At 38.3% G+C, this 12,480-nt stretch overlaps 1 protein-coding gene across 1 annotated transcript in view; it reads left to right on the forward strand.

The window, feature by feature from the left end:
- STK38L (serine/threonine kinase 38 like) overlaps positions 1 to 12,480 on the forward strand; it is an 83,972-nt gene that overhangs the window by 46,477 nt on the left and 25,015 nt on the right. The window contains exons 2-3 of the mRNA XM_049627212.1: positions 5,907 to 6,051; positions 9,551 to 9,602. Coding sequence (XP_049483169.1) covers positions 5,918 to 6,051; positions 9,551 to 9,602 — 186 coding nt within the window. The 5' untranslated portion in view covers positions 5,907 to 5,917. The remainder of the gene's footprint in view (positions 1 to 5,906; positions 6,052 to 9,550; positions 9,603 to 12,480) is intronic.

The following is a 12,480-nucleotide window of genomic DNA, read 5'->3' on the forward strand; positions in this document are numbered from 1 at the left end:
AAAGCTGTTATATGGTTTTAATACATTTTAAGAAATGAATTTATTTTTAGCATATACCTTTATACTTCAGTATACTTTTAATACACATTGTTATTTTGCAGTTTTTCCCCCAAATACTGTCCTTTAAATCTTGTTTGATATCCATATATGTATATTCTAAATTTTTGTATAATGATGCCTGGCACGATTTTTATTGTGATTTCTTTTGAATACATTTCTTATCAGTTCAAAGATCAGACAGTTACTCATCTGTATTTTCTTGTAATTTTTTTGAAGTTTATTCTTTTTACTTTATTTCCTGTTGTTGGTTTTTTTTTTTCCTTTTTAGTTTTTATGTTCGCCCTTTTGAACCATTTGAAATGTATTTTGCCCTTTGGAATGGAATGAACATCTGACTTGCTTAAATAGATAACCAGTTATTTCAACACCATTAATTGAATAATTCTTCCCTTCCTTCCACAGTCTATGATTAGATTTCCTCATGAAAAGGCCAATTTTTTTTTTTTTTTTTTTTTTTAAATCACGGGATTCTTAGGTATTTTATGGATGTTGTTCTTTATCCCCTTCTCCTTGCTACTTTTGTGAACAGGATTATTTTTCATTTCTAAATGTAAATCTTTAGAATTATCATTTTAGGGGTGCCTGGCTCAGTCAGTTGAGTGTCTGACTTGGGCTTGGGTCATGATCTCACAGTTCGTGGGTTCGAGCCCTGCGTTGGGCTCTATGCTGAGGGCTTGGAGCCTGGAACGTGCTTCAGATTCTGTGTCTCCCTCTCTCTCTTCCCTTCACCTGCTGCACTCTGTCTCTCTCTCAAAAATAAACATTAAAAAAATTTTTAATTATCATTTTAAAGCATAAATTTTGGGGTGCCTGGCTGGCTCAGTTGGTTAAGTATCCAACTCTTCATCTCAGCTCAGGTCTTGATCTCAGGGTCATGAGTTCAAGTGCCATGTTGGGCTCTGTGCTAGGCATGGAGCCTACTTAAAAAAGAAAAAAAAAAAAGCACAAATTTTAAACTGAGTCTGGTAACAACTTAGAATCAGACGAACTTATTTTCTTTCCCTACCAAGTTAGCTCTTCTTATAATTCCTATTCTTATTGATGATATCACCATTTACCCACTTATCCAAATCTGAAACCCAGAAGTAATTATAGAATTCAGTCTTTCCAGCTAAATATCTGAGCCTCTACTATCTTAAATTAGGCCCTCATTGTTTTATACTAAGCCAAAGATTGTAATTTCAAATGCTTACCAGAAGCAAGTAGGTAATAAGATGGGTGAAGGATGCTGGGCATAAGGGAGTAGACAGTTGGTGGGCTTTGGCACTATGCCCTGTCTTGCAAGGGGGCTGCTGCTTCTCTGTTCCAGGCAGTAATGTGGGCTCATATTTGACCAATCTGATTTTTCAAGAAGAACCAGAAATCTGAGTTCTTATGTGAAATCTTCTAAGTCACTAAGTCACAGTGCAAACCAAACAAAATATGACCAGAGCCACAGTTTGTAACCCATGACTGTTACTGAGTCCCCCTAACCTGATTTATATTCCTTCCATGTAATCTCCTCCCAGACTTTTTGCCAACCTCCCTGTACCAGCACAATCACGTGAAGTACCAGTCAGATGGGACTTCAGAGGTGGTTATGTAACCCAACTGACATGAGTTTGCTCCTTGGTGACTTACAGATAGAAACTACAGTGGGTGGACTTGTCATACAAAGTAACTATATTTGCAGCAAATAAAGAGACCATGGGGGAATAATGTCCAAAGCTGTGATTCCCCAGGCAAGAGTGAATGAGTTCCTTTTATTTAGGGTTAGGGTGAATATTTAGAAAGGGAACCCTTGTCATCGCATGTGAAGTGGGCATAAGGTCACACATGTGCCTCAAGGAAACATGCCTAGACATGCATTATAGGTTCTGTTAGTGAGGCTTGTGCTCCTCCTGGGTGGAGAATTTAGCATTACAGTGAGGTAGAGGTCACTGTCGGTCACTGCATGGTCCAACTGCGCAGGTGTAAGCCAGTGGTTAAGCTCAAACTGGTCTGGGCCTCCGAAGTTCTTCCCCCTGGCAGTCGTTATAGCTTGAGGGGTAGTTTTGGTTTCCATCAATGGATGCTGTGCCCTTTGGCTCCTTTGCCTGAGTGAGGAGATAGCTGGAAAGAACTTAAGGAAAATGTGGGACAAAGGTGGGTGGGCACATGCAGGTGGGCAGTAAAGGTCAGGTCTTAGGGTCTTGTTGCTGACAGGAGGATTAACTGCATCAAAACAAGGAACATTCTTAGAAGAGTTCTTGCTACTTGGGTAAGCACTGAGTAATGTTGTTTGTTGGCTGTCACTTTTCACTTAGTTAAAAGCCCATTTGTGCTTAGGGTAATTTTTAACATGGCAAAAAGGTATTTTATCATGACTTCTAGCTGTCCTTCCCCCTTCATCTCCTGCTATTTCACTGAATATACTCAAGCCATCTGTGTACTCACGTGTGTCGGTCTTTTTGGTGCCCTTCCACCTCTCCCTCCGCTGCCCTGTCCCTCTGACTTGTGAACCCTTACTCCTCCCCACTCACCCCAAGTTGCAGTTCAAGTATCTCCTCCTCTGTTAAACCTCTGACTACTCTTAAACCCTTGCAGAGCCAACTTCTCCCTTCTTTGTGTCCCTGTAAGATCATGAATAGGGCAGGGACTCTATTTTATCCTTCTTCGTATTCTCAGTAATCCGTGCAGTGCTGGCATATAGTGTAAATTTGCAGTAAATGTTAGCTGGAAAGACTACAACTAGTAAAATTTAGTGCTGGGCCTGGAATCCTCACCTGAGTGAATTTCTTGCTCTTCAGGTTATACTGCCCAGAGAAAAGAAGCTGTGGCTGCTGTGTCTTTAGGGACCTGGTATATGCGGTATCCAATCTGTTGTAGCCTGGGGCTTTTTGGTCGCAACTAAATGAGTGTAGAAACAATTGTACACTATAAAGCAATACAGTAGCGTTAAGGATACTCTTTCCTCTGATATGTAGTATGTGGCAACTAGGGTGAAACCCCCAGTTAAATAGTATGTTTTGCCAGTCAGGTAAAGCAGTTCTGTTTTCCTACTTTAGAAGCTTGATGGTAAATGGTTGGAGACACCACATCTATTTATAGGTAGCCTGAGTGCCAGATTTGTTATCTCCTTTCCCCAGGCTTGATAAACGAAAGAATGTTGGACTTAACTATTGGTAGTGTCTCCATTAATGAATAGGGGAGTCTGGAGAAAACACGTGAACAGGAAATTCAAGGGCACCTAGTGTTGTTTTTATCAGTCCAGGAATTGTAGACTTGCAAATTGTATCCTGTTCTTTTTCTGAGGAAAGAAAGAGCTTTAGTAATAGACAAAGAACAGTGTTAAATCCATTAGAGGAATAAATTTGCAATATAATAAGTGCCACTCATCTAGATCATTCTTTGTAATAATTTGGTCACTTCTTTTCTTGGTTTTGTTTAATTTGGAATTTTTAAAGCCTATTTTGTCTGGCTGGAAGGAAAGAATTTTTTCTTCTTTTTAAGGCTACTTTTTAAAAGATACTATTTAATCGAGATCAGGGGTGGGATATTTGCTTTTTCTGTAATTGTATCCCTCAAGTAGGATTTGTTTCTGAACGTTAACATAACACTAATGATTCTGTAGTTTTTAATCCAAAGGAAACTATTATATGTGAAAATATAATTTAAAATCCATTAGAGTTGAGTTGTTATCATCATTTACTGAATGCCTACTGTGTGCTCAATACTTTGCCAGTTGTTGAGTAGACACAGGTTTTGCTCTGCTTTGGTTTTTAAACAAAGTATACATATTTGCAGGTATGTATGTATAACTAGAATGGAAAGTATTAATCATGATCAAATTATATAGTTTGTGTGTGTGTGTGTGTGTATACACATACACATACATTCCATACATACGGAACTTGTTTTTCATTACTTGGTATCCACCTTTGGGTTTTGGAGTTAAATTCATTACATCTTTTTTTTTTTTTTTTTTAATTTTTTTAACGTTTATTTTTGAGAGAGAAAGATAAAGTGCGAATGGGGGAGGGGCGGAGAGAGAGCGGGAGACAGAGAATCTGAAGCAGGCTCCAGACAGCAGACCTGTCAGCACAGAACCCGATGCGGGCTGAAACCCACGAACTGTGAGATCATGACCTGAGCCAAAGTCAGATGCTTAACCAACTGAGCCACCCAGGTGCTGCCGTGCCATGTGACTTTTCTAAGCTTCAGTTCTTTACCTTGCAGGGCTGTTGTAAGGAGGAAATGCAGTCATGCATAGAAAGTGCCACTCTCTTGAATCCTCTGGAGGAAAGGGGGAGAAATCAGTGAATAAAATATCACAAAATTCCTGATAGGCACGACCATTCAGTGTATGTGAGTTGCCTTTGTTTATCGTGCAAAGCTAATTTGATTTGCTGTAGGCTGTGAAGAGACATGAATGATTTTAAACAAGTGACACAATCAACTTCTTGTTCTAAAAATCTTTAGAGTAGTCCACAGAGGAACAAGTTTGTGAGGCTAAAATAATAATGTTGTATTTGGACATAATGACTTTAAGACTCTTGTAGTACCTTGAGATGTAAAACCAATAAGAGGGCAGTGGAACTAGGAATTTGTCATAGTTAAACTTACTATTAACCTGCACTTGATTGATGTTGAAGAACAAGAAAGGTCTTTTGGTCCATTCCATTATCCCTGGAGTCTACTACAGTTCAAATCCATACACAGAGGTCTGTATCTTCATGTAATTAGGGAGAGGTGGGTGTTGGGGTATAGGTTGGGGGAATACTTCCCAGCTAACAGTGCAATGTTGGATGCTCACTGTTGGCAGTCTGCATCTTCTCTAGGTCTGTTATGATCTCCATCCAGATCAGCAAAAACCTCCTTAATGCATGGAACCATCCTAGTCTTTTTTGGTCCAGATGTAGACTGTAGTAGGCAAGTTTCTTATGGTCGGTACCACCCACTGGTAGCAGCCATCACAGTTCAGTCTGTGCCCCCTGTGAAGCAGTCATTTTGCTACATTCCTTATCTTGTCTAATTGTCCAATTATCTTCTTCAAACCAGTACTATGTTTGGCTTGCCTGGTGGTTTTTCAAAGATGGCACTTGAGTGACTAAGTAGACCACAAGGCCCAGTTAAGGCCACAGAACATCCCTATTGTCACCTGGCTTGATTCATACATTTCTGTTTTCTGCCTGGTTCAAATGAGTATCATTTGAAAATGAAATGGACCTTATAGTCTGGAGACGTATACTGGACCTTGTTATAGAGCTATTTGAAATGACATAGAATTCAGAATGAAATAGGGCACCCTGGACTCCATCCAAAGGGGGCTTGTTTTGAAAAGTTGTTTTCCCATAAAACATATACATAAGAATTACTTCAGACTGATTTTGTGTACATATTTGATCCACTGCTTCATGTTTCATAGAATTTATATTCTAGAAGTTGCTTCTTACTATTTAGCTGAACTACATTCACTCTTAGGAGACTTAACATTGAGTGCAGGCATATGTATTAGCCAAATCTTGTGGATTTTTTTTGCAGTGATCAATAAAACAACAACAAAATACATCGAACCTTTCTTGTTCTGAATGCTTGTTGACTACAGCCTTTTGTATAAAATGTGTCCATGTTGTGTGTGGATTGGTGCTTCCTTACTCTTATTCATCCCTGGTTTTGCCAACACAAAATTAATTTCTATTGCTTTGGGAATAGTGTATCTTCCTCTTTCTTTACTAGCACTGTCTTCTTTATAATGTGGAAAACTTGGACGTTTTAACTGTTACGGTAAAGTTTTGCTTCGTAGGAATTAAACCGTCTCCAGAGTTTACTATGAGGGATAGAAAGTGTTTTTCTACTGAACAATTTGTGTTTATATGTTGTTTCAGTGTCTGTTACTATGGCAATGACGGCAGGGACTGCAGCCTCCTTTCCTATGAGCAACCATACCCGGGAAAGAGTGACTGTGGCCAAGCTCACGTTGGAGAATTTTTACAGCAATCTAATTTTACAGCATGAAGAGAGAGAGACCAGGTATAGTAAAGGCTAATCAGAATTTTCTGTTTGGTTTAAGAAGCTCTTATGCTGCAAGTGGAGTGTAAACACATTGTCCATTAATAATATGAATATTGTGGGTCCCTGTATGCTGTTTTTAGGTTTCCTCTACTGACAGTGCCTCTAATTATCTTAACAGAATGGTTTCTTGTCCTCTGCACCCATATCCTTCTATCACATGTCAATGATATTTTAAGTAAAACATTCCCAGCTGTGAAATTATAATATATCCTTATACTATAGGAATAATTAATTCTAATCCAAAAGCATGTATAGTGGGAATGGGGGTGAAAGAATAAAAACATTAATGACGTGTTATTCTGCCTTCAGAAAACTCTATTAAGGCAGGTAATGCACATAAATATTACATGACAGTGAGAAGCATCACTAAGAGAAGGTCAAAGAAGGCAGAGATTGCTTTTGAGTAAAGCAACTGGGAGGGCTTCATAAACGGTGGTGGCATTTGTCAGAGCTCTTAAGGAAAGTATTAATCATACATGCAGAAAAGGGAGAAGGAAGAGATAAAAAAGCAGGAGGAAGGATATTACAGACAGAAGAAATCACCCTCAGTGCTGGGTCAAGCAAGAGTCAGTTTAGCTCATGCTGGATTTCAGCATTTCCTGGGACCCTTGACTGCTTTGTGAATGTAGATATCCTCATGGGAGTAGAGAGCCTTGAAGATTTTTGAACAGAATCAGTGATCATGGGTGTTTCTCTAGAGGAGTACTTTAGTTGTGATGTACAGAATGGATTGTGGGTAGAGAGAGAAGGAACAGGAAAGGCTAATGATGTAGTCCCAGCATGTGGAAAGGAGGCTTGAATTAGGATCATGACAACAACAGTAGAATAGAATTTAGAAGTGAGAAAGATTGACAGAAGTGGTGACTAGCCAGAGACGAAATGTCAGATAGGTCTAACTACATATCAGACAAGCTGAACAGAGAATTGAACTAGAAAATAAAACTTCAATAATTATTCAGAAGTCAACTGGAGACACAGAGTAGGAACATATGAAGGAGAGTTAAATATGGAGCAGAGTGAGGAAAGCTAACGTATCTTTAACCAAAGTTCCTAAAGGAGGAGAAGAAAGGGGTTGGAGCAGAGGCAGGTTAAACTAAGAGTTCACCATTGGCAGAACTTCCAGAAGATTCAATTTAGGCTGAAGGAAGGTGATCACAAACAGAGCTAAATATAAATGTGTGGATAAATCTCAACACAAATTGTATGAAAACAAAAACAATGATGATAAAGTCTTATACATTTTTTTAAGTAGATTAAAATATTTCCCAATGATAGGCTCTCAGGAGGGAAGTCAGTGGAATTAAAGTGTTGCTAGAGATCTGTGTATCTCCATGATAGAGATACGACATACAGAGGAGTAAAGATTGATTCATTTCAGACTAACAGAGTTTGTAACTTCCAAACTAATGAAAGGAAAATAATGAAATGAGGAAAACAAAACCCCAATTGAAAATAAGGCGAGGGAAAAAGCAAAGCTGAAACGCCAAAAAGTCGACACAAATAGAGACCACGCAATCAGTTAGAAACGAATGCAAACATATGAGTAATTACATTAACTGTAAATACAATGAAAGTCTCTGGAAATGATCCAGTCGCCAAGGAGAGTAAACGAAGTAGAAGAGAACCAGGGAAAGAAAGACTACTTTTTTAGGAAGCAGACACTTAAGTTATGCATCAGAATTTTGAAGGCTTGTTGTCTTTTCTTCATGAAATCTTTGAGTAATTCAGTTTTGCCCTCTATTTCCAAACAAAGGAAAGTAAAAATAAAAGTATCTGCTGTAACTTAAAAAAAAAAAAAAGGCAGTCACAGCTTGGTGCCATGGAAGTCATATTAAACAGTTAGCTTGTATTTATTAAAAGCTTGGACTTTAGGATTACATGTGATAAATTTTTAAGGCTTAACTAACTGGATAAATACATAAGCCAAATAGAGTACCAATCAGAACAAAACATCAGAGCATTTAGGAAGAAAACTATTTTCTTTGAAAGGTGCACAGGAAGTCACAGGTCTTCACGTTTAGATATGGTGGAAACGTACAAAGGCTACTGCCTCTCTGTCCAGAGTCAGGGATAATTTCATGAAAAGTTGGTTTTGGCAAGGATTGAGGAAAGGGGACAGTAGAGATGTGACAGAAGAGTGAAGTTGCTTGTATATTGATAGGCCGTCCCAGATGAATGGTCCCTTACACTGTGGATTCTCTCTACAGAGGAGAAAGCTCAAAATCATTCAGCAAGCAGCCTTGCAGCACCCAGAGAGGCATGGTAGCAGGCACAGAGCTTATTCCATTCTAAGGGTTGGGCTTAGAAGAACAGTGTGTAAATAAAAGATTAAAATCAGTATGATAAGCACCAAGATGTCTATTACAAATGTTGACGAAGTAGGCAGAGAACATGTCATTACGTGTCGTTGCCATTGGGGTGCTGATCTATGAACAGGCTTTAGATATTTTTGTTATGAATTTTCCATAAGAATGGTGGGTTAGGAAAGCGCCTACCTTCAGACATATTATCGTAAAGGACAAATACTAAAAAATGTATTTGATGATTTCAATCCTCAACCCTTAGATACTCTCCCATGTAGTTAAATCCTGGAAAGTCAGTCCTATTCTAACATAGTCCAACACCAATTAGGAAGAGTACTCTCAGGTTCATATTCAGGAAAAACCAATATGATAGAAATAAAATGCTTAATATTCTGTTGGAAATGAGCTGCAAAATTTGTATCAGAGCCATCTCCCTAGTTCCTAGTGACTTAATTCATCCAGTCATCCCGCCTTCCTCCCCATCCCCACAGTGCTTAGTTTAACTTACTTCAGTGGTGTCATTTAAAAATAATGAGTACCTGAACTTGACTATACCTAGAAAAGCAAATCTTCTGGTGGTTAGTGGGTTTTTTTATGTACATATATGACTCCAGTTTTCAAAGAATTAGAATAAAATACACTCAATTGCATTGAACATTTTTCTTGATTAGGAAATCAAGCTTAGACTTGAAATGAAGGACTTACACAAGCTCAGTTAGCTAATAAGCTTTTAGAATTGGGATTCAAACAGGGATATCCACCTTAAATATTTATACTTTTAGTCACTATAGTTACCTTTATATACTTCCAATATAAATATTGATAAATGTTAATGATTTTGGTGGTTTGAATATTAGATAATAGATTTCCCTTATTAGAACATTAGTCATCTTTGCTAATCATTGATTTAAGCAGCATTAAGAAGGAAATTTTTCATTTGGCCAGTATGAGAAAGTGATTTGAAATCTGGGTTGGGTTTAATTTTAAGAAAGAAAACTATTCTTAGTGATTATTTTGATTCATCTTTAAAGACTTTTTTTTTTTTTTTTAGCATAGCAAACTGAAGGGGTAAACTCAAATAAATAAGTGAACATTTCTTAAATTGGAATAGTTAGGAATGTATTTAAAATTTAAATTATTTTTTCTTTGAAAAGGCAGAAGAAATTAGAAGTGGCCATGGAAGAAGAAGGATTAGCAGATGAAGAGGTAATGTTAGCTGTAATTACTGTGACTGTAGGTAACAGTACTCTATACTTGAAAGTTGCTAAGAGCGGATCTTAAATGTTCACACTAAAAAAAAAAATTACTTATGTGAGGCAATGGATATGTTAACAAGCCTTTTTGTGGTAATCATTTTACAATATATATGTGCGTCAAACCATCGCGCTCTAAGCTTGTGTTACGTCAATTGTATCTCAAGAAAGTTGGGGAGGGAAAGACTAATTACTGTATAATGGCAACCCCAGTGTCTTTGTCCTCTATTGATATCAGATGATTTTATAACTTAGGTAACATGGATTTCATCATTTGAATATGGACTTCTTTGTTGCTATGATGGAGATCTTTAAAGAGGCAGCTTTTTTTAATTCCAAGAATATAGATTTAGTGAACAGTATCTATAGTATCCTGAGAGCATGGAACAAGAAGAGAGGGCTCTAAGAAGAATCCGTGAATTGCCAGATCTTCTCACATTTTTTCCTGAATATATCTTAAAACCCTCTAGTTCTCTAGTCCAGTGCCTCTACCCTACTTTATTTTTTTTAAGTTTATTTATTTATTTTGAGAGAGACAGAGACAGAGACAGAGAGAGCACGTGAATGGGGGAAGGGCAGAGAGAGAGATGGGGACAGGGGATCCAAAGCAGGCTCTGCGCTGACAGCAGAGAGCCTGATACCGAGTTTGAGCTTGAACTCATGAGTCATGAGATCATGCCCGGGGCAAAGTTGGACACTAAACCGACTGAGCCATCCAGGCGCCTGCCTCTACCCTACTTCAGACTACTGTGTAGTTTACTTAAAGAACAATTGCCCCCAGCTGGTGTCTTCCCACCTCCAGGTTTTCTGCATACACTATCCAGAGTTTCCTGTCTGAAAACAGGTTTGAGAGGCGCCTGGGTAGCTCAGTCGTTAAGGGGCTGACTCTTGATATTGGCTCAGGTCATTATCTCCTGGTTACTGGGATCCAGCCCTGCGTCAGGCTTCAGGCTGACGGTGCAGAGCCTGCTTGGGATCCTCTCCCTCCCTCTCTGTTCCTCCCCTTCTCATGCACACATGCACTCTCTCTCTTTAAATAAATAAACTTAAAAGAAAAATAAAAACAAGTTTGATCACATCACTCTTTTGCTTAACACCCTTCATGGGCTCCCAAGTACTCTCAGATAAGGGTAGACCCTTGAACATTAATGTGCAAGACCCCTCACAGTTTGGCCTCTGCTTTGTCTCTTTCACCTCGTCTCTTGTCACCCACCTCCATGCTGACCACCAATATTGTGTTACTTTAACTTCCACACTCTTGCCTGTGGACCTTTCATCTGCATTTCTGCCACTTAGAAGTTCCTTACTCCTGCCCAACTCCTCTTATTCTTTAAGAAGCTCTGGGTCTCGCTTTGGGCCTCAGTTCCACTGGGAAATCTTCCCTAATATCTTGGGGTACTCTTCCCACATTCTGCATTAACAGAATATTAATGTGTCCATGTGTCTGTGTCCATGTGGCAGCCTAAAATATCTCCCCATAGTAGAAACTCCATAATGTCTTACTCAGCTATATACCTCCAGAGCTGGCAGGGGCTATAAGAAATAGTTCGTGAATAAATGAACAATGACCTTTCCGTCAAGGAGTTTACTGACTGGAAGGAGAGATCATGTATGTGTGTATATAAATATATGTATACATGATAGATTCTGGCAAACTTTAAAAATACAGGGATTTCCCCCCACCTAATTCAGGGGATCAGAAAAGGTTTGGGAAGAGGTAACAGTTGATTTGAATATTAAAAAAAATAGGTAGATTTACACAAGAATTAATAAATACATATAAAATAATGCAGAACAATGAACTATGAAGGATGCAGTAGAGGAAAGAGCACGGTAAACTGACACCATGTAGTGGAAAGGCTAGCCTTGGGATAGCTTACTGAGCGATGTACGCTTTATTTTCTAGGCAGTAGGGGGGTACAACCTAGATTAATTTGCTCAACAGTTTCAATGATCAGAAAGGAATTTCTATGTTCAAAGAGCAGTCTAACAAATGATGACTTGAAAGCAGTTATTTAATCTTCCCTGTACCTTTCCTAGGACTTTACCTGTATTTTTCTGTTGGAAATGTTTAAGTTAAATAAAATATATTTAGTGATTTGTACTACAGGTGGTTACTTTGTTAATCAGTTGACTCAACCTAGAAAATCTAAATTATTTACATAAAATTACTATAATATTTTAAAAACTCATTTAATTTATATCCTTTACACTTTAAGTGAGAAAGGTAATGGTTTCGATCTGTATTATAACCTATAGAGAAAAAATAAGGCCAAGCACATCTGTCCGCACATTTATTTATTAGTATTAATAACTTTCTTATCCTTAATAATCATATAATTGTATTAATGTACATTGTACATCATTATATTGATACAGAAATCTCAAGCATAAGGTCCTAATTCAGAATTTAGAGGGAGAAATTATAAAAACAGATGCCCAGGGGCCAACCAGATAACACGAATGAAGGAAGCTGGCCGGCTTGGTTTCGCGACGTCTTAGGTTATATGTTCTTTTGACCCAACACACTTTATCTGCATATTCAACTCCTAAGAATATTCTTTCACTTCCACAAAGAAATAGATTCTTTGTTTTTCTCTTTCTAAAATATTTGGTCCTCCGCGTTTATATTTTGATAGAGACATACGACCTTTCACTTTACTAAAAGAGAACAGGAGCACCAGTCCAATTCTGCATGTCCCCTGATGACTGGCATCAGTGGTGGATGCTGACAAGTTAGAGACCTGATGTCTATCGAAGGGGGAGTGACTGCCACTTTGGCCGAGTGTGGCCAAGTTCCTGTTTTTCAGGAGAAACTGGAAATCTGGACT

This window comes from Panthera uncia, chromosome B4 (assembly GCF_023721935.1).
Source record: "Panthera uncia isolate 11264 chromosome B4, Puncia_PCG_1.0, whole genome shotgun sequence".
Lineage (NCBI taxonomy): Eukaryota > Metazoa > Chordata > Mammalia > Carnivora > Felidae > Panthera > Panthera uncia.